Source organism: Triturus cristatus, chromosome 8 (assembly GCF_964204655.1).
Source record: "Triturus cristatus chromosome 8, aTriCri1.1, whole genome shotgun sequence".
Taxonomy (NCBI): Eukaryota; Metazoa; Chordata; class Amphibia; order Caudata; family Salamandridae; genus Triturus; species Triturus cristatus.
This window is the reverse complement of record NC_140591.1, coordinates 5,831,444-5,853,404: the sequence shown is the minus strand read 5'-3', so window position 1 is coordinate 5,853,404 and position 21,961 is coordinate 5,831,444. Positions and strand designations below refer to the sequence as shown.

Sequence of the window (21,961 nt, the reverse complement as noted above, 5' to 3'; positions counted from 1 at the left end):
CACATCTTGGGGTGTCATTAACTCTTCAGGTGATGCACATCATGGGGTGTCAATGAGAGTTTACAGGTGATGCACATCTTGGGGTGTCAATGACAGTCTTAAGGTGATGCACATCTTGGGGTGTCAATGCCCGTCTTCATGTGATGCACATCTTGGGGTGTCAATGACTCTTCAGGTGATGCACATCTTGGGGTGTCAATGACCCTTCAGGTGATGCACATCTTGGGGTGTCAGTGACCGTCTTCAGGTGATGCACATCTTGGGGTGTCATTAACTCTTCAGGTGATGCACATCTTGGGGTGTCATTAACTCTTCAGGTGATGCACATCATGGGGTGTCAATGACAGTTTACAGGTGATGCACATCTTGGGGTGTCAATGACAGTCTTCATGTGATGCACATCTTGGGGTGTCAGTGACAGTCTTCATGTGATGCACATCTTGGGGTGTCAATGACTCTTCAGGTGATGCACATCTTGGGGTGTCGATGACCGTCATCATGTGATGCACATCTTGGGGTGTCAATGACCGTCTTCAGGTGACGCACATCTTGGGGTGTCAATGACCGTCTTCAGGTGACGCACATCTTGGGGTGTCAATGACCGTCTTCAGGTGACGCACATCTTGGGGTGTCAATGACCGTCTTCAGGTGACGCACATCTTGGGGTGTCAATGACCGTCTTCAGGTGACTCACATCTTGGGGTGTCAATGACTCTTCAGGTGATGCACATCTTGGGGTGTCAGTGACCGTCTTCATGTGACGCATATCTTGGGGTGTCAATGACAGGTGACACACATCTTGGGGTGTCAATGACTCTTCAGGTGACGCACATCTTGGGGTGTCAGTGACTGTCTTCATGTGATGCACATCTTGGGGTGTCAGTGACCGTTTTCAGGTGATGCACATCTTGGGGTGTCAATGACTCTTCATTTGATGCACATCTTGGGGTGTCAGTGACCGTCTTCAGGTGATGCACATCCTGGGGTGTCAGTGACTGTCTTCAGGTGATGCACATCTTGGGGTGTCAATGACCGTCTTCACGTGATGCACATCTTGGGGTGTCAGTGACAGTCTTCAGGTGATCCACAACTTGGGGTGTCAGTGACCGTCTTCAGGTGATGCACATCTTGGGGTGTCAGTGACTGTCTTCAGGTGATGCACATCTTGGGGTGTCAGTGACAGTTTTCAGGTGATGCACATCTTGGGGTGTCAGTGACCGTCTTCAGGTGACGCACATCTTGGGGTGTCAGACTTCAGGTGACGCACATCTTGGGGTGTCAGACTTCAGGTGATGCACATCTTGGGGTGTCAATGTCTGTCTTCATGTGACGCATGTGAGAAGGTGGCCTGATATATGCTGTCCACTAGTTCTAGTGGGCTCCTTGTACCAGTCCAAACAACCCCTTATGGCGTTAGGTTAAAGACAACCTTTATTGAAAGCTATCCTAGTGGTAGCTATGGAGAGCAGCCTTCAGGCTAAGTCTTGAAGGAATGTAAAGCAGCTTGTTTTACCAGTCTATAATCTCTTGAATTATCAAATGAAAGGACAACCACACCAGGTATATATTTAAAAATATATGTATTTATTATAAAACACACCCCTCTAGTCTCTTTATGAGACTGGAGTTCGAAGTACTTAGTTTACAAGTCAGCAATTATCAGTAATAGTACAAATACACGTTTGGGCCCTAGGGGCGTACCAAACCATATACCAAAAAAGTGGTATAAGAACCACGACTGGGATAGACACTAAGCCTATAGCCTGTAGAATCGCTGGGACCCCAAGGAACCATCCAAGGTAGTGACACAGGGGACCCACGGGGACTGTATGCAGTGTGTAAATACAACCGCGGGTTCCCGTTATCTTCTATGGGCAGTGTCGCGGATGGAAATTTAAAGATTAGGGACACTTCTAATCGAGTCAGGACCAAACCCTTTTGGACTTGAGCAGTTCTAGGGCCAGCACCCACGGGAGCACCGGAGTACTCGAGTCACCTCACCCAGGGAAGCCGGGTGCATAGGTGTCTTTTGGTGTTGGGTCGCGTCATCGATTTTAATGGAAGCCTGCAAAGAACTGCTGCTGCCGTGAAGAGGAGAAGTGTCCGGAGAGATCTAAGCCTGGATCTAGGATGTAAGGAACCTGAAAGCAGAGGGGACAGAGTCTGGGTCACTTGCCAGTGACCTAGGGCAGGATGGACCAATGCCCACAGATGTCGGGTGCTTCAGGTGAGTTGATGGGTGTCTTGACTCTTCAGCCACGAGGCGTCGAAGTCCACGAGCTGGATTCGAGCTGTCCCACGAAGTTTGTCGAGTGCTGCGGTGTCGGCGACCAGAATGGACCCAACAAGCCTTGGCCACGGCAAGTCACTGGAATTCAGAGAAAGGACCGCAGTGCAGACCAGCAGTTAGCATTCCAAAGCGTTTGACACCAAACACAACATGTTTTGATGCAGCCATTCCAAAGTTAGCATTTACAGCGAGGTTATAATGCACTTAAGAGTATATGGCATGGCTGTATCACAGAACAGCCATGAGGAATTATTTCCGAAAGCTGCAGAGGGGCTCAGCTCATGATTGGGCACCCTCTCACATATAACTAAGCACTCTGCCTTCAGGATTGTCAAGGCCAGCCATAGGAGCGGCTTATAGGTTTATATGTGTCTGTATATATATGTGGATATAGGTAGCCTATACCACTGTAAGAGGTGTAAGCACACCCTTACCCAGGCTGCATTAGCAGACCTGTGGTGCCATTTTGGAGTGCTTCCCAGGGGTGACATAATGCATGCTGCAGCCCCTGGTAGGCCTCTGGGGTTCCTATGCCCTTGGTACATAGTATACCATATACTAGGGGCTTTTAAGGCACTCCAGAATCCAATTAGATATGTACCTAATGTACATGGAAACCATTTTAGAGAGGAAGCAGCTAGGCTGTGGTCCTGATTAGCAGGGCCACAGCCAGACTAAGGTTGAAAAACAGTAAAACACCAGCAAAAAGTGGGGGTACCCATGTGAAGCAGATCCTACTCTCCTACAACGCACATCTTGGGGTGTTACTGACCGTCTTCATGTGATGCACATCTTGGGGTGTCAATGTCAATCTTCAGGTGACGCACATCTTGGGGCATCAATGACTCTTCAGGTGACGCACATATTGGGGTGTCAGTGACTGTCTTCAGGTGACGCACATCTTCGGGTGTCAATGACTCTTCAGGTGACTCACATCCTGAGGTGTCAGTGACCGTCTTCAGGTGACGCACATCTTGGGGTGTCAATGACAGTTTACTGGTGATGTCAGTGACCGTCTTCAGGTGATGCACATCTTGGGGTGTCAGTGACTAAAGGTAATGCACATCTTGGGGTGTCAATGACAGTCTTCATGTGATGCACATCATGGGGTGTCAATGACGTCTTCAGGTGATGCACATCTTGGGGTGTCAGTGACCATCTTCAGGTGATGCACATCTTGGGGTGTCAATGACTAAAAGTAATGAACATCTTGGGGTGTCAATGATTTATTTGATGCACTTCTTGGGGTGTTAGTGACCGTCCTCATGTGATGCACATCTTGGGGTGTCAATGACTCTTCAGGTGACGCACATATTGGGGTGTCAGTGACTGTCTTCAGGTGACGCACATCTTCGGGTGTCAATGACTCTTCAGGTGACTCACATCCTGAGGTGTCAGTGACCGTCTTCAGGTGACGCACATCTTGGGGTGTCAATGACAGTTTACTGGTGATGTCAGTGACCGTCTTCAGGTGATGCACATCTTGGGGTGTCAGTGACTAAAGGTAATGCACATCTTGGGGTGTCAATGACAGTCTTCATGTGATGCACATCTTGGGGTGTCAATGACGTCTTCAGGTGATGCACATCTTGGGGTGTCAGTGACCATCTTCAGGTGATGCACATCTTGGGGTGTCAATGACTAAAAGTAATGAACATCTTGGGGTGTCAATGATTTATTTGATGCACTTCTTGGGGTGTTAGTGACCGTCCTCATGTGATGCACATCTTGGGGTGTCAATGACCGTCTTCATGTGATGCACATCTTGGGGTGTCCATGACCGTCTTCAGGTGATGCACATCTTGGGGTGTCAGTGACCGTCTTCAGGTGATGCACATCTTGGGGTGTCAGTGACCGTCTTCAGGTGATGCACATATTGGTGTCCATTACAAATCTTTCCATGTCAAAGACAGTCTCAGGTGATGTCTAAATCAAATAGTGGGAAGGAAGGGCATGTTCGTTTACCGAGGTCCTACACCCTAGCTCCTCTTGAGTGGTTCAATAGTCATCAGAATGGGGGTAGTTCCTCCTAAGCCGAGTGGATACAACCAGTTTGATCCAGTGGCTTATGTGTGGGTCGCTGGGAGATCTGAAAATCAGATCTTGGTGCCCTCACACACCTGTTTGGATGTCATGCTTCTTCATTGGGCGCTCCTCGTCTGGCCGGCGCTGCAATGCCTGACCGGCCTGGTGGCTTCTTTAACGGAGATCTTTTGATCTGGCGATGCCGTAAATATGAATGCAAGTGAGGGGGGGAGAAAGGGTAGTGAGTGGGTGATAACTAAAATAGACTCTGGTCCCCTAAAAAAAAAAAAAAAAAATGTAATGCTTGAGGAAGGTTATCAGGACTACAGGAAAAATAGAGGTGCTATCATGTGGTCTTCAGGTACCAAGATAGATACTAGACTAGTGTGATAACTAGTGTGGTGTGGCCAACATGTTTCGTGCCCTTGATGCCCCAAAAGCAGGCGGCACTTTATCAGGACCGAGAGAAAAATCAATTTAAATCCCTTATCGAGGGGTAGGGCTCTCCTTTCTAATGAGGATGGCCTCTTGTGTTAATCGGTGACTTCAAGGTGGGTGCCGATCAGTGATTCCACCTGGAGAGAGGAGACACAAGGTGGAAAAGTACTAGCTACATGGTTTAGACAAAGGAAGACATGGTGCGACTTATACGTTCAGTGAAGTGTTGAAGTTCAATTGTGAGGATGGGTGCCAGCTTCAAAAATTGTTCCTTTCTTGTGTATAACAAGTTCTCGACTCCTGAATGTGGTGTACCCTCACAGTAGGCTTGTGTGTCCCAAACTGTGGGCGGGATCCACTGGTGGGTTGTGAAAGCCCCGGCCTATATGTGCGCGATCTTTAACGTGATTAGCCCTGTGTGAGCACCAGTGCCTAGGGGCTGAAAAAGGTTCCTAAGGCGAGGTTTAGTTTTAAACGAATGATATTGTTTTTAGTAGCAGAAGAAAGTATACCACTGTGTAGATAACATGCAGTGCCATGGTGAAGATGCTCCGAGGGTACCAGCGTTAGTGATGGGAGGATAGAACATCGGCGAGCCCTACAGGAGTGTGCTTGGGTTCAGGGTAGGTGAGCGTGGGTGGGAGCATCGTCCTCCCTGATACACCCTCTCTTGGCCCACATCACAGTAGGATGTGTGGTAAGTCCGAGGTGGTAGGGGGGTACATGTCACAAGGGTTGATTTCTAGATCTACTTGTCCAGTTTATTCTATGCTTCAGGACATCTTTGGTTGTATGGAGAGTTGGTGAATACATTCTTGTCTGCACTCCTACTAAAGCTCACCCCTGGTCCCCAGCTGTTCCATGAGGGATGTTTGTAAGATTTCATCCTGTGTTCGACAGAAGGTCTGAAGGGAGAGGTCAGTCTGTAGAAGGTCTGAGAGAGAGAGGTCGGTTGTAGGTCTGGGAGGAAACGGTCGGTCCGTAGAAGGTCAGGGAGTGAGAGGTCGGTCCGTAGAAGGTCTGGGAGGGAGAGGTCGGTCCGTAGAAGGTCTGGGAGGGGCAGGCCGGTCCGGAGAAGGTCTGGGTGGGAGAGGTGCATCTGGTGATGGTCTGGGAAGGAGAGGTGGGTCTGAGAGGTGGGTCTGGAGACGGTCTGGGAGGGAAAGGTGGGTCCGGAGAAGGTCTGGGAGGGAGAGGATCTGGGCAGGAGAAGGTCTGGGAGGGAGAGGATCTGGGCAGGAGAAGGTCTGGGAGGGAGAGGTGGGTCTGGAGAAGGTCTGGGAGGGAGAGGTGAGTCTGGAGAAGGTCTGGGAGGGAGAGGATCTGGGCAGGAGAATGTCTGGGAGGGAGAGGTGGGTCCGGAGAAGGTCTGGGAGGGAGAGGATCTGGGCAGGAGAAGGTCTTGGAGGGAGAGGTGGGTCTGGAAAAGGTCTGGGAGGGAGAGGTGGGTCTGGAGAAGGTCTGGGAGGGAGAGGTGGGTCTGGAGAAGGTCTGGGAGGGAGAGGTGAGTCTGGAGAAGGTCTGGGAGGGAGAGGATCTGGGCAGGAGAAGGTCTGGGAGGGAGGTCTGGGAGGGAGAGGTGGGTCTGGAGAAGGTCTGGGAGGGAGAGGTGGGTCTGGAGAAGGTCTGGGAGGGAGAGGTGGGTCTGGAGAAGGTCTGGGAGGGAGAGGTGGGTCTGGAGAAGGTCTGGGAGGGAGAGGATCTGGGCAGGAGAAGGTCTGGGAGGGAGAGGTGGGTCCGGAGAAGGTCTGGGAGGGAGAGGATCTGGGCAGGAGAAAGTCTGGGAGGGAGAGGTGGGTCCGGAAAAGGTCTGGGAGGGAGGGGTGGGTCTGGAGAAGGTCTGGGAGGGAGAGGTGGGTCTGGAGAAGGTCTGGGAGGGAGAGGTGGGTCTGGAGAAGGTCTGGGAGGGAGAGGTGGGTCTGGAGAAGGTCTGGGAGGGAGAGGATCTGGGCAGGAGAAGGTCTGGGAGGGAGAGGTGGGTCCGGAGAAGGTCTGGGAGGGAGAGGATCTGGGCAGGAGAAAGTCTTGGAGGGAGAGGTGGGTCCGGAAAAGGTCTGGGAGGGAGAGGTGGGTCTGGAGAAGGTCTGGGAGGGAGAGGTGGGTCTGGAGAAGGTCTGGGAGGGAGAGGTGGGTCTGGAGAGGGTATTGAGAACGTTTGGGAGGGAAAGGCGGGTCTGGAGAACGTTTGGGAGGGAGAGATGGATCTGGAGCAGGTCTGTGAGGGAGAGGTGGGTCCGGAGAAGGTCTGTGAGGGAGAGGTGGGTCCGTAGAAGGTCTGAGAGTGAGAGGTACATCTGGAGCACGTCTGGGAGGGAGAGGTGGGTCCGGGGAAGGTCTTGGAGGGAGAGATGGGTCCGTAGAAGGTATGGGAGGGAGAGATGCGTCTGGAGCAGGTCTGGGAGGGAGAGGTGGGTCCGGAGCAGGTCTGGGAGGGAGAGATGAGTCCGTAGAAGAGAACGTGAGAGTACATCTCCTACACTAAACACCCCTGCATCAATATATAGGACTTCTCCGTGCCCCCACTCACGTCCAGGTCACTCCCCTGCACACTCTAGTGTGTGAAGCCATGACCACAGTTAATTAATAAACACCAAGGTATTAATCACTGTGTGTACCCCACAACTACCTGGAGCATCCTAGTGAACCCCCGCCCCACACACCTGGGGGACTTTGGCGCCCTGACGTCACCGTGCACCCCCACTTTTGGAACCAGGAGCCAGGGCTGAAGTTTGGCTGAGCACAGAGAGCTTTTAAGAGTCCTGAGAGCGAGGTCACAAATACAACACATATGAATAAATAACCCATCCCAAGCCGGCACGGGACTGGTTACCTATCTGCACTTACTCTCTCTTTATGAGGGGCCCCATAAATGGGCTGGACTTTCCTCACCCCATTGTTACAGATATAGGACCCGGAGACCCTCTAAGAAGTGAGCGATTACCTGAGGAATAGTAATTCAAAGTCCTTTTAGGGCAACCTTTTGCGCCCCAAAAAACATCCGAATCCCCTGGTGAGGTGCGCAGAGCTGCCACACACAATGAGGACTTAAACCTTGTCTGTCTTCTCTTCCCACAGGTTGTCGGACAGGTGAGGCGAAGTTAACGAAAGGCTTTAACCTGGCGGCTCGTTACATCATCCACACCGTGGGACCCAAGTACAAAGCCAAGTACCGCACCGCTGCCGAGAGCTCGCTGCACAGCTGCTACCGCAACGCCCTACAGCTTGCCAAGTAAGTAGTCAAACAGCCTGAGTCATCCTAGACTGGCCGCTTCTGCGCCTCCCCTGAGACTGGCCGCTTCTGCGCCTCCCCTGAGACTGGCCGCTTCTGCGCCTCCCCTGAGACTGGCCGCTTCTGCGCCTCCCCTGAGACTGGCCGCTTCTGCGCCTCCCCTGAGACTGGCCGCTTCTGCGCCTCCCCTGAGACTGGCCGCTTCTGCGCCTCCCCTGAGACTGGCCGCTTCTGCGCCTCCCCTGAGACTGGCCGCTTCTGCGCCTCCCCTGAGACTGGCCGCTTCTGCGCCTCCCCTGAGACTGGCCGCTTCTGCGCCTCCCCTGAGACTGGCCGCTTCTGCGCCTCCCCTGAGACTGGCCGCTTCTGCGCCTCCCCTGAGACTGGCCGCTTCTGCGCCTCCCCTGAGACTGGCCGCTTCTGCGCCTCCCCTGAGACTGGCCGCTTCTGCGCCTCCCCTGAGACTGGCCGCTTCTGCGCCTCCCCTGAGACTGGCCGCTTCTGCGCCTCCCCTGAGACTGGCCGCTTCTGCGCCTCCCCTGAGACTGGCCGCTTCTGCGCCTCCCCTGAGACTGGCCGCTTCTGCGCCTCCCCTGAGACTGGCCGCTTCTGCGCCTCCCCTGAGACTGGCCGCTTCTGCGCCTCCCCTGAGACTGGCCGCTTCTGCGCCTCCCCTGAGACTGGCCGCTTCTGCGCCTCCCCTGAGACTGGCCGCTTCTGCGCCTCCCCTGAGACTGGCCGCTTCTGCGCCTCCCCTGAGACTGGCCGCTTCTGCGCCTCCCCTGAGACTGGCCGCTTCTGCGCCTCCCCTGAGACTGGCCGCTTCTGCGCCTCCCCTGAGACTGGCCGCTTCTGCGCCTCCCCTGAGACTGGCCGCTTCTGCGCCTCCCCTGAGACTGGCCGCTTCTGCGCCTCCCCTGAGACTGGCCGCTTCTGCGCCTCCCCTGAGACTGGCCGCTTCTGCGCCTCCCCTGAGACTGGCCGCTTCTGCGCCTCCCCTGAGACTGGCCGCTTCTGCGCCTCCCCTGAGACTGGCCGCTTCTGCGCCTCCCCTGAGACTGGCCGCTTCTGCGCCTCCCCTGAGACTGGCCGCTTCTGCGCCTCCCCTGAGACTGGCCGCTTCTGCGCCTCCCCTGAGACTGGCCGCTTCTGCGCCTCCCCTGAGACTGGCCGCTTCTGCGCCTCCCCTGAGACTGGCCGCTTCTGCGCCTCCCCTGAGACTGGCCGCTTCTGCGCCTCCCCTGAGACTGGCCGCTTCTGCGCCTCCCCTGAGACTGGCCGCTTCTGCGCCTCCCCTGAGACTGGCCGCTTCTGCGCCTCCCCTGAGACTGGCCGCCACTCTGCGTTTCCCCCCCCTAGACTGGCCGCCACTCTGCGTTTCCCCCCCCTAGACTGGCCGCCACTCTGCGTTTTCCCCCCCTAGACTGGCCGCCACTCTGCGTTTTCCCCCCCTAGACTGGCCGCCACTCTGCGTTTTCCCCCCCTAGACTGGCCGCCACTCTGCGTTTTCCCCCCCTAGACTAGCCGCCACTCTGCGTTCCCCCCCCCCAGATTGGCTGCCTCTGCGTTTCCCCCCCCCCCAGATTGGCTGCCTCTGCGTCCCCCCCCCCCCAGATTGGCTGCCTCTGCGTTTCCCCCCCCCAGATTGGCTGCCTCTGCGTTCCCCCCCCTCCCCCTAGATTGGCTGCCTCTGTGTTTCCCCCCCCTAGATTGGCTGCCTCTGCGTTTCCCCCCCCTAGATTGGCTGCCTCTGCGTTTCCCCCTGCAGACTGGCTGCCTCTGCGTTTCCCCCCCCTAGACTGGCTGCCTCTGCGTTTCCCCCCCCCCTAGACTGGCTGCCTCTGCGTTTCCCCCCCCCCTAGACTGGCTGCCTCTGCGTTCCCCCCCCCCCCCAGACTGGCTGCCTCTGCGTCCCCCCCCCCTCCCCCAGGTTGGCTGCCTCTGCGTTTCCCCCCCTAGACTGGCTGCCTCTGCGTTTCCCCCCCAAGATTGGCTGCCTCTGCGTTCCCCCCCCCTCCCCCAGATTGGCTGCCTCTGCGTCCCCCCCCCCCCAGACTGGCTGCCTCTGCGTTCCCCCCCCCCCGAAACTGGGCCCCTCTGCGTCTCCCCCCCCCCCCCGAGACTGGCCCCCTGTGTCCCCCCCCCGAGACTGGCCCCCTCTGTCCCCCCCCCCCGAGACTGGCCCCCTCTGTGTCCCCCCCCCCGAGACTGGCCCCCTCTGTCCCCCCCCTCGAGACTGGCCCCCTCTGTGTCCCCCCCCCCCCCGAGACTGGGCCCCTCTGCGTCTCCCCCCCCCCCCCCCGAGACTGGCCCCCTCTGTCCCCCCCCCCCGAGACTGGCCCCCTCTGTCCCCCCCCCCCGAGACTGGCCCCCTCTGTCCCCCCCCCCCGAGACTGGCCCCCTCTGTCCCCCCCCCGAGACTGGCCCCCTCTGTGTCCCCCCCCCGAGACTGGCCCCCTCTGTGTCCCCCCCCCGAGACTGGCCCCCTCTGTCCCCCCCCCCGAGACTGGCCCCCTCTGTGTCCCCCCCCCGAGACTGGCCCCCTCTGTGTCCCCCCCCCGAGACTGGCCCCCTCTGTGTCCCCCCCCCGAGACTGGCCCCCTCTGTGTCCCCCCCCGAGACTGGCCCCTCTGCGTCCCGGTCCCCCACCCGAGACTGGCCCCCTCTGCGTTCCCCCCCCCCCCCGAGACTGGCCCCCTCTGCGTTCCCCCCCCCCCCTGAGACTGGCCCCCTCTGCGTCCCCCCCCGAGACTGGCCCCCTCTGCGCCCCCCCCCCGAGACTGGCCCCTCTGCGTCCCGGTCCCCCACCCGAGACTGGCCCCCTCTGCGTTCCCCCCCCCCCCCCTGAGACTGGCCCCCTCTGCGTCCCCCCCCCGAGACTGGCCCCCTCTGCGCCCCCCCCCCCGAGACTGGCCCCTCTGCGTCCCGGTCCCCCACCCGAGACTGGCCCCCTCTGCGTTCCCCCCCCCCCCTGAGACTGGCCCCCTCTGCGTCCCCCCCCGAGACTGGCCCCCTCTGCGTCCCCCCCCGAGACTGGCCCCCTCTGCGTCCCCCCTCGAGACTGGCCCCCTCTGCGCCCCCCCCCCCCCGAGACTGGCCTCCTCTGCGTCCCCCCCCCCCCGAGACTGGCCTCCTCTGCGTCCCCCCCCCCCGAGACTGGCCTCCTCTGCGTCCCCCCCCCCCCGAGACTGATCTCCTCTGCGTCCCCCCCCCCCACACTGGCCGCCTCTGTTCCCCCCACTCCCCGAGACTGGCCTCCTCTGCGTATACTCCCCCCACCCCCCCAGACTGGCCGCCTCTGCGTTTCCCCCCCAGACTGGCTGCCTCTGCGTTTCCCCCCTCCCCCAGACTGGCTGCCTCTGCGTTTCCCACCCCCCTAGACTGGCTGCCTCTGCGTCCCCCCCCCCCCCCAGACTGGCTGCCTCTGCGTTCCCCCCCCCCCCAGACTGGCAGCCTCTGCGTTTCCCCCCCCCCAGACTGGCTGCCTCTGCGTTTCACCCCCGGACTGGCTGCCTCTGCGTTTCCCACCCCCTAGACTGGCTGCCTCTGCGTTCCCCCCCCCCCCAGACTGGCAGCCTCTGCGTTTCCCCCCCCAGACTGGCAGCCTCTGCGTTTCCCCCCCCCAGACTGGCAGCCTCTGCGTTTCCCCCCCCCCAGACTGGCTGCCTCTGCGTTCCCCCCCCCCAGACTGGCTGCCTCTGCGTTCCCCCCCCCCCCCCCCCCAGACTGGCTGCCTCTGCGTTCCCCCCCCCCGACTGGCTGCCTCTGCGTTTCCCCCCTCCCCCGACTGGCTGCCTCTGCGTTCCCCCCCCCCCCAGACTGGCTGCCTCTGCGTTCCCCCCCCCCGATACTGGCCCCCTCTGTCCCTCCCCCCCGAGACTGGCCCCCTCTGTCCCCCCCCCCCCCGAGACTGGCCCCCTCTGTGTCCCCCCCCGAGACTGGCCCCCTCTGTGTCCCCCCCCGAGACTGGCCCCCTCTGTGTCCCCCCCCGAGACTGGCCCCCTCTGTGTCCCCCCCCCGAGACTGGCCCCCTCTGTGTCCCCCCCCCGAGACTGGCCCCCTCTGTGTCCCCCCCGAGACTGGCCCCCTCTGCGTCCCGGTCCCCCACCCGAGACTGGCCCCTCTGCGTCCCGGTCCCCCACCCGAGACTGGCCCCCTCTGCGTCCCCCCCCCCCCCGAGACTGGCCCCCTCTGCGCCCCCCCCCCCCCGAGACTGGCTGCCTCTGCGTTCCCCCCCTCCCCCAGGTTGGCTGCCTCTGCGTTTCCCCCCCCTAGACTGGCTGCCTCTGCGTTCCCCCCCCCCCCCAGATTGGCTGCCTCTGCGTTCCCCCCCCCCTCCCCCAGATTGGCTGCCTCTGTGTTTCCCCCCCCCCCTAGATTGGCTGCCTCTGCGTTTCCCCCTGCAGACTGGCTGCCTCTGCGTTTCCCCCCCCCCCCTAGACTGGCTGCCTCTGCGTTCCCCCCCCCCCCCCAGACTGGCTGCCTCTGCGTTCCCCCCCCCCCCCAGACTGGCTGCCTCTGCGTCCCCCCCCTCCCCCAGGTTGGCTGCCTCTGCGTTTCCCCCCCCAGATTGGCTGCCTCTGCGTTTCCCCCCCCTAGACTGGCTGCCTCTGCGTTTCCCCCCCCTAGACTGGCTGCCTCTGCGTTCCCCCCCACCCAGATTGGCTGCCTCTGCGTTCCCCCCCTCCCCCAGATTGGCTGCCTCTGCGTTTCCCCCCCCTAGATTGGCTGCCTCTGCGTTTCCCCCTGCAGACTGGCTGCCTCTGCGTTTCCCCCCCCCCCCCAGACTGGCTGCCTCTGCGTCCCCCCCCCCCCTAGACTGGCTGCCTCTGCGTTTCCCCCCCCCCAGACTGGCTGCCTCTGCGTTCCCCCCCCCCCCCAGACTGGCTGCCTCTGCGTCCCCGTCCCCCCCTAGACTGGCTGCCTCTGCGTTTCCCCCCCCAGACTGGCTGCCTCTGCGTTCCCCCCCCCCCCCCCAGACTGGCTGCCTCTGCGTTTCCCCCCCCCAGACTGGCTGCCTCTGCGTTGCCCCCCCCCCCCAACTGGCTGCCTCCGCGTTCCCCCCCCAGACTGGCTGCCTCTGCGTTCCCCCCCCAGACTGGCTGCCTCTGCGTTCCCCCCCCAGACTGGCTGCCTCTGCGTTCCCCCCCCAGACTGGCTGCCTCTGCGTTCCCCCCCCCCCCCAGATTGGCTGCCTCTGCATTTCCCCCCCCTCCCCCAGATTGGCTGCCTCTGCGTTTCCCCCCCCCCCAGATTGGCTGCCACTGCGTCCCCCCCCCCCCAGACTGGCTGCCTCTGCGTTCCCCCCCCCCCCAGACTGGCTGCCTCTGCGTTCCCCCCCCCCCTAGACTGGCTGCCTCTGCGTTCCCCCCCCCTAGACTGGCTTCCTCTGCGTTCCCCCCCCCCCCTAGACTGGCTTCCTCTGCGTTCCCCCCCCCCCTAGACTGGCTTCCTCTGCGTTCCCCCCCCCCTAGACTGGCTTCCTCTGCGTTCCCCCCCCCCCTAGACTGGCTTCCTCTGCGTTCCCCCCCCCCTTAGACTGGCTGCCTCTGCGTTTCCCCCCCCAGACTGGCTGCCTCTGCATTTCCCCCCCCCCCAGACTGGCTGCCTCCGCGTTTCCCCCCCCCCCCAGACTGGCTGCCTCCGCGTTTCCCCCCCCCCCAGACTGGCTGCCTCTGCATTTTCCCCCCCAGACTGGCTGCCTCTGCGTTTCCCCCCCCCCCAGACTGGCTGCCTCTGCGTTTCCCCCCCAGACTGGCTGCCTCTGCGTTTCCCCCCCCCCAGACTGGCTGCCTCCGCGTTTCCCCCCCCCCCAGACTGGCTGCCTCCGCGTTTCCCCCCCCCCCCAGACTGGCTGCCTCTGCATTTCCCCCCCCAGACTGGCTGCCTCTGCGTTTCCCCCCCCCCAGACTGGATGCCTCCGCGTTCCCCCCCCCAGACTGGCTGCCTCCGCGTTCCCCCCCCCGACTGGCTGCCTCTGCGTTCCCCCCCCCTGACTGGCTGCCTCTGCGTTTCCCCCCCTGACTGCCTTCCTCTGCGTTTCCCCCCCCTGACTGCCTGCCTCTGCGTTTCCCCCCCCCAGACTGGCCGCCTCTGCGTTTCCCCCCCCAGACTGGCTGCCTCTGCGTTTCCCCCCCCCCCAGACTGGCTGCCTCTGCGTCCCCCCCCCCCCCCCCCAGACTGGCTGCCTCTGCGTTCCCCCCCCCCCCCCCCCCAGACTGGCAGCCTCTGCGTTTCCCCCCCCCCAGACTGCCTGCCTCTGCGTTTCACCCCCGGACTGGCTGCCTCTGCGTTTCCCACCCCCCTAGACTGGCTGCCTCTGCGTTCCCCCCCCCCCCGGCTGGCTGCTTCTGCGATTTCCCCCCCCCCCCCAGACTGGCTGCCTCTGCGTTTCCCCCCCCAGACTGGCAGCCTCTGCGTTCCCCCCCCCCCCCAGACTGGCTGCCTCTGCGTTCCCCCCCCCCAGACTGGCTGCCTCTGCGTTCCCCTCCCCCCCCCCAGACTGGCTGCCTCCGCGTTCCCCCCCCCGACTGGCTGCCTCTGCGTTCCCCCCCCCCCCCCGACTGGCTGCCTCTGCGTTTCCCCCCTCCCCGACTGGCTGCCTCTGCGTTCCCCCCCCCCAGACTGGCTGCCTCTGCGTTCCCCCCCCCCCCCCGAGACTGGGCCCCTCTGCGTTTCCCCCCCCCCCGAGACTGGCCCCCTGTGTCCCCCCCCCGAGACTGGCCCCCTCTGTCCCCCCCCCCCCGAGACTGGCCCCCTGTGTCCCCCCCCGAGACTGGCCCCCTCTGTGTCCCCCCCCCCCGAGACTGGCCCCCTCTGTGTCCCCCCCCGAGACTGGCCCCCTCTGTGTCCCCCCCCCCCCCGAGACTGGCCCCCTCTGTGTCCCCCCCCGAGACTGGCCCCTCTGCGTCCCGGTCCCCCACCCGAGACTGGCCCCCTCTGCGTTCCCCCCCCCCCCTGAGACTGGCCCCCTCTGCGTTCCCCCCCCCCCTGAGACTGGCCCCCTCTGCGTTCCCCCCCGAGACTGGCCCCCTCTGCGCCCCCCCCCCGAGACTGGCCTCCTCTGCGTCCCCCCCACCGAGACTGGCCTCCTCTGCGTCCGTCCCCCCCCACCGAGACTGGCCTCCTCTGCTTCCCCCCCCCCCCGAGACTGGCCTCCTCTGCGTCCCCCCCCCGAGACTGATCTCCTCTGCGTCCCCCCCCCCCACACTGGCCGCCTCTGTTCCCCCCACTCCCCGAGACTGGCCTCCTCTGCGTATACTCCCCCCCCACCCCCCCAGACTGGCCGCCTCTGCGTTTCCCCCCCCAGACTGGCTGCCTCTGCGTTTCCCCCCCCCAGACTGGCTGCTTCTGCGTTCCCCCCCCCCCCCCCCAGACTGGCTGCCTCTGCGTCCCCCCCCCCCCAGACTGGCTGCCTCTGCGTTTCCCCCCCCCAGACTGGCAGCCTCTGCGTTTCCCCCCCCCAGACTGGCTGCCTCTGCGTTTCACCCCCGGACTGGCTGCCTCTGCGTTTCCCACCCCCTAGACTGGCTGCCTCTGCGTCCCCCCCCCCCCCCCCCAGACTGGCTGCCTCTGCGTTTCCCCCCCCCCCAGACTGGCAGCCTCTGATTTTCCCCCCCCCAGACTGGCAGCCTCTGCGTTTCCCCCCCCCCCAGACTGGCTGCCTCTGCGTTCCCCCCCCCCAGACTGGCTGCCTCTGCGTTCCCCCCCCCCCCAGACTGGCTGCCTCTGCGTTCCCCCCCCCCCCCCGACTGGCTGCCTCTGCGTTTCCCCCCTCCCCCGACTGGCTGCCTCTGCGTTCCCCCCCCCCCCCCCAGACTGGCTGCCTCTGCGTTCCCCCCCCCCCCGAGACTGGCCCCCTCTGTCCCCCCCCCGAGACTGGCCCCCTCTGTCCCCCCCCCGAGACTGGCCCCCTCTGTGTGTCCCCCCGAGACTGGCCCCCTCTGTGTCCCCCCCCGAGACTGGCCCCCTCTGTGTCCCCCCCCGAGACTGGCCCCCTCTGTGTCCCCCCCCGAGACTGGCCCCCTCTGTGTCCCCCACCCGAGACTGGCCCCTCTGCGTCCCCCCCCCCCCCGGAGACTGGCCTCCTCTGCGTCCCCCCCCCCCGAGACTGGCCTCCTCTGCGTCCCCCCCCCCCCCCGAGACTGGCCTCCTCTGCGTCCCCCCCCCCCCCCCCCGAGACTGGCCTCCTCTGCGTCCCCCCCCCCCCCGAGACTGATCTCCTCTGCGTCCCCCCCCCCCCCCACACTGGCCGCCTCTGCTCCCCCCACCCCCCGAGACTGGCCTCCTCTGCGTATACTCCCCCCACCCCCCCAGGACTGGCCGCCTCTGCGTCTCCCCGAGAGTGGCCGCCTCTGCGTCTCCCCGAGAGTGGCCGCCTCTGCGTCTCCCCGAGAGTGGCCGCCTCTGCGTCTCCCCGAGAGTGGCCGCCTCTGCGTCTCCCCGAGAGTGGCCGCCTCTGCGTCTCCCCGAGAGTGGCCGCCTCTGCGTCTCCCCGAGAGTGGCCGCCTCTGCGTCTCCCCGAGAGTGGCCGCCTCTGCGTCTCCCCGAGAGTGGCCGCCTCTGCGTCTCCCCGAGACTGGCCGCCTCTGCGTCTCCCCGAGACTGGCCGCCTCTGCGTCTCCCCGAGACTGGCCGCCTCTGCGTCTCCCCGAGACTGGCCGCCTCTGCGTCTCCCCGAGACTGGCCGCCTCTGCGTCTCCCCGAGACTGGCCGCCTCTGCGTCTCCCCGAGACTGGCCGCCTCTGCGTCTCCCCGAGACTGGCCGCCTCTGCGTCTCCCCGAGACATCCATGCAGAGACTGGCTCCCTCTGCGTCCCCCCCTGGAGACTGGCCCCCTCTGCGTCCCCCCCTGGAGACTGGCCCCCTCTGCGTCCCCCCTGGAGGCTGGCCCCCTCTGCGTCCCCCCCTGGAGACTGGCCCCCTCTGCGTCCCCCCCCCCCCCGAGACTGGTCCCCTCTGCGTGTCCCCCCCCCCCCCACTGAGACTGGCCCCCTCTGCGTTCCCCCCCCCCCCGGAGACTGGCCGCCTCTGCGTCCCCCCCCCCCCCCGAGACTGACCCCCTCTGCTTCCCCTCCGAGACTGACCCCCCCTCTGCTTCCCCTCCGAGACTGACCCCCCCTCTGCTTCCCCTCCGAGACTGACCCCCCCCTCTGCTTCCCCTCCGAGACTGACCCCCCCCCCCCTCTGCTTCCCCTCCGAGACTGACCCCCCCCCTCTGCTTCCCCTCCGAGACTGACCCCCCCCTCTGCTTCCCCTCCGAGACTGGCCCCCTCTGCGTCCCCCCGAGACTGGCCCCCTCTGCGTCCCCCCGAGACTGGCCCCCTCTGCGTCCACCCGAGACTGGCCCCCTCTGCGTCCACCCGAGACTGGCCCCCTCTGCGTCCCCCCGAGACTGGCCCCCTCTGCGTCCCCCCGAGACTGGCCCCCTCTGCGTCCCCCCGAGACTGGCCCCCTCTGCGTCCCCCCGAGACTGGCCCCCTCTGCGTCCCCCCGAGACTGGCCCCCTCTGCGTCCCCCCGAGACTGGCCCCCTCTGCGTCCCCCTGAGACTGGCCCCCTCTGCATCTCCCCACCCCCCTCTCCCCCCGAGACTGGCCCCCTCTGCATCTCCCCCTCCCCCGAGACTGGCCCCCTCTGCATCCCCCCCCCCGAGACTGGCCCCCTCTGTGTCTCCCCCCCAAGACTGGCCCCCTCTGTGTCTCCCCCCCAAGACTGGCCCCCTCTGTGTCTCCCCCCCAAGACTGGCCCCCTCTGTGTCTCCCCCCCCCAAGACTGGCCCCCTCTGTGTCTCCCCCCCCAAGACTGGCCCCCTCTGTGTCTCCCCCCCCAAGACTGGCCCCCTCCGCGTCTCCCCCCTCCACCGAGACTGGCCCCCTCTGCGTCCCCACCGAGACTAGCCCCCTCTGCGTCCCCACCGAGACTAGCCCCCTCTGCATCCCCCCCCCCCCCCGAGACTGGCCGCCTCTGCGTCCCCCCCCCGAGACTGGCCGCCTCTGCGTCCCCCCCCTGAGACTGGCCGCCTCTGCGTCCCCCCCCTGAGACTGGCCGCCACTGCGTCCCCCCCCCGAGACTGCCCGCCACTGCGCCCCCCCCGAGACTGGCTGCCTCTGCGTCCCCCCCCCACACTGGCCGCCTCTGCTCCATCCCCCCCCCCCGAGACTGGCCTCCTCTGCGTTCCCCCCCCCCCCCCGAGACTGGCTGCCTCCACGTCCCCCCGAGACTGCCCACCTCTGCGTGCCCTGAGACTAGCCACCTCTGCGTCCCCCCGAGACATCCACGCAGGGACTGGCCACTTCTGCGTCTCCCTGAGACTGGCCGCCTCTGCGTACCCTGAGACTGGCCACCTCTGCGTCCCCCGAGACATCCACGCAGGGACTGGCCACCTCTGCGTCTCCCTGAGACTGGCTGCCTCTGCGTACCCTGAGACTGGCCACCTCTGCGTCCCCCGAGACATCCATGCAGAGACTGGCCACATCTGCGTCCCCCCCGAGACTGGCCGCCTCTGCGTCCCCCCGAGACTGGCCGCCTCTGCGTCCCCCCGAGACTGGCCACATCTGCGCGCCCTGAGACTCGCCACCTCTGTGTCCCCCCGAGACTGGCTGCATCTTCGTGCCCTGAGACTGGCCACCTCTGTGTCCCCCCGAGACATCCACGCAGAGACTGGCCCGCCTCTACGTCTCCCTTGAGACTGGCCGCCTCTGCTTCCCCCTCGAGACTGGCCGCCTCTACGCCCCCCCTACCCCCTCGCCCTCCCACCCCCCTCCGACTAGCCGCCTTTGCATACCCATTCCTGGTGAGAGGAGAAGAGAAGCTAGTGAGAGGCTTCAGAGAAATATTAGCGAGGGTGTGAGGAGAATAGAAACAAGGGAGAGGCAATCAGTGTGGTGTTGGAGAAGATGAGGACAAGGGAAGAGAAGCAAGCGAGAGGCAATCCGAGAATTGTTCGGGAGACTGTGAGAAGAGAAGAAAGTGAGATGCAATCAGAGGATCGTTGGAGAGGGTGGGAGGAGAAGGGAAGAGAAGGAAGTGAAGCAATCAGAGAAGTATTAGAGATAGTGATAGTGATGGAGAAGAGAAGAAAAGCAAGTGAGAGGCAATCACAGTGGTACTGGAGAGTTCGAGAAGGGAAGTAAGCGAGAGGCAGTCGGAGGCATGTTATAGATGGTGACTGAGAAGGGAAGCGAAGCAAGCAGGAGGCAATCGGAGAAGTGTTGGAGAGGGTGTGAAAAGAGAAGTATTAGAGAGGGTGAAAAGAGAAGGAAGTGAGGTAATCAGAGAAGTTTTGGGGTGATGGAGAAGGGAAGCAAGCGAGAGGCAATCAGAGGAGTGTTGGAGAGGGTGATGGAGAAGGGAAGAAAAACAAGTGAGATAATCACAGTAGTGCTGGCGAGGTCGAGAGGAGAAAGGAAGAGAAGCAAGCTAGATGCATCCAGAGAAGTGTGAAGAAAGGTGAGAGAAAGGAAGAGGCAATCAGATGAGTGTTAGAGACGGCGAGAGGCAATCAAGTGTCAGAGAGGGTGAGAGGAGAAGGGAAGAGAAGCAAATGAGGCAATCAGAGGAATGTTAGAGAGGGTGAGAAGGGAAGAGAAGTAAGCGAGAGGCAATCAGAGAAGTGTTAGGGTCAGAGCAGATGGGAAGAGAAGGAAGTAAGGCAGTAAGAACAAAGGCCACTGGGAGTACATGTCAGAAAGATGGGAGAAGTGAGGGGGTGAAGGTGAAATCTAGTTCATTGAGAACATTTTTGAGGAATTAAGGTCACCCGACCTCCCTCACTTTCAGAAATGGCCTGATAAACTACCTGGAGGTGCCCGTCACTATCTGGCACTCCTCATTTGCTGACATTCCATTCCAGCGTGCACACAGAGCTCAGGGCAGGCAGCTGCACCACATGACCCTCTGGGGAAGAGATCTGTGGCTTGGCGTTGCCCAATAGATGTCTCGGGTTGTAACTGTGCTCTCTTCTCATCCCCTCTTGGCTGTAGGGAGCAGGCGATGTCATCTGTGGGATTCTGCGTCATCAGCTCCCTGAAGAGGTGCTACCCCTTGGAGGACGCAACACACATAGCGCTTCGTAAGTAGCTCATTCATGCAGCACAATGTGGAAGAAGAGGCCGGCATTACTTGGATGATTTTTTTTTTAATCAATCTAGAGCTATATAATATTACCTACTGGCGGTCGCCAGTAGGTAGTTATAGTTAAGACCTATTTTCCATAGGAAATCCGCAACATTCTATTCCCAATAACTTTGGCACCGGTTGACGAACCTTTGCGAAATTTTCATAACTTTTGGCCAGCTCCGGTCTGCTCCTATCCTGAAAATCTCGGGGTAATTCGTCAAGCGGGGACTGAGAAATAAGGGGGGGTCCCAAAACGTGTTTTCCCGATGCAATTTTCCATAGGAACCTTTAGTCGCAGCTACAGCCCGAATTACACCATATTTGGCAAAGAGGTAGCCCTTGGTTCAGAGTCATGATTTTTGGTTAAATGGTGTAAATCCGTTGAGTAGTTCCTGAGAAAATCAAAAGTAAAATCATAGATATATCTGGGCGGAGCCTAACCACACATCTTATCGTGCGATCTGATTGGCTGTCAGCACTTCATCCAAGAAGTGTTGGCAGCCATCTTGGGACCAATATACAGGATAGCACCTCATTAAAAAGCATTGCAGTTAATAGAAGGTTTTAAGACTTTAGTTACATTATAAATCATTTGTTGATGGTACCATACTCATTTTAGGAATTGTGGTATGTTCTAAGGTGATTTCACCATGTGAAAAAGCCTTCTGCTGGGATATCATGATTGAGAGAAAATATTTTCTCATGCTTTTGCCACAGAGGTTTGGAAGGTGATCTATAAGCTAAACCGAAAGCATATTTTCTGTAAATTCACATTATCTTTCTTAGTCATGTGAGAATGAAGTCTGACATTCTCAGTAAAACATTTACATTGATTCCTTTGTGTTTTACTGCAGCTTCCCAGAGTGTTCCAAAGAACAACTAGAGTGCAAACAGTACTACTTATGACAAACGTATGGCACACCTGAAGCCATCGTGATTGGAATAAAGTGGTAACTCTTAAAACATTTAATTTAAAAAGGAACAAAATGAGGGGGTTCATTTTGCCATAGAAAGTATGATTAGTGCTGTAGAAAGAAAAATTAGGGCACAATTTGACTTATCAAATCATCTCCTATTTCATAAAAAAAATGCTGACATGCAGACTGAAACATGCACTTTGAATACCAGCAGCAGACTTCCCTGGTGAGCAGTAGCTTTACTACAGTGATCTAATGAGCAACTAGAGTGCTAACATTCAGAATTTATGGCAAATGTGTGACACATCTGATTGCCTTCTTTATGGAACCAAAGTAAAAAACTGAAAGTATTTCCTACTGAGGAGACTGCAGTAAATGAGGAAATTAGGAAACTTCATAACAAATAATTCTCCCAAGATGGCCACCAGAGACAAAAGAGCCCAAATGCAGCACAAATATCACCCAGATGTAGGCCAATGACAGAAGTGTGCAAAACACTTATTATTTTGTGTTTTTACAGTGTTATATAGTGCAGACTTGTCAGGTATTGGAGTGCTTTACATGAGCATTGGTTACATCACACAAGAACAAATTCATTTTGGTTGTAGACATGGGGAGACTAAGTGATTTGACCAGAATCACAGAATGTCGAGCTGAAGCAGAAACTCCAACCTGGTTCCCCAGTTGCAAAGTCTGCAGTTCTGGAAGTAACACCACATCCTCTCCCCTAAGTGCAACATTTAATCAAGTGGTCAACTGGATAAAAAAACATAAAGATAACAAATAATTTAAAAGTGCTTTGTCGCTATTTGAAAACTCAGAAAATATGTCCTCATTTTAGTTTTTTAGAGCACTAACCATAATTTTGATGCCAATAAGACCCTCTCATATATGTAATTTCTAAAGGAAAGACTCTAGGTATTACAGTTTTGATTACATCAAG

At 60.6% G+C, this 21,961-nt stretch overlaps 1 protein-coding gene across 2 annotated transcripts in view; it reads left to right on the top strand.

Annotated features, from left to right (window-relative positions):
- Positions 1-21,961, top strand: part of GDAP2 (ganglioside induced differentiation associated protein 2) — a 471,310-nt gene that overhangs the window by 251,136 nt on the left and 198,213 nt on the right. For both annotated transcript variants that reach the window (XM_085620706.1, XM_085620707.1), the window contains exons 4-5: positions 7,829-7,982; positions 19,966-20,054. In XM_085620706.1, the coding sequence (XP_085476832.1) occupies positions 7,829-7,982; positions 19,966-20,054 (243 nt within the window). The remainder of the gene's footprint in view (positions 1-7,828; positions 7,983-19,965; positions 20,055-21,961) is intronic.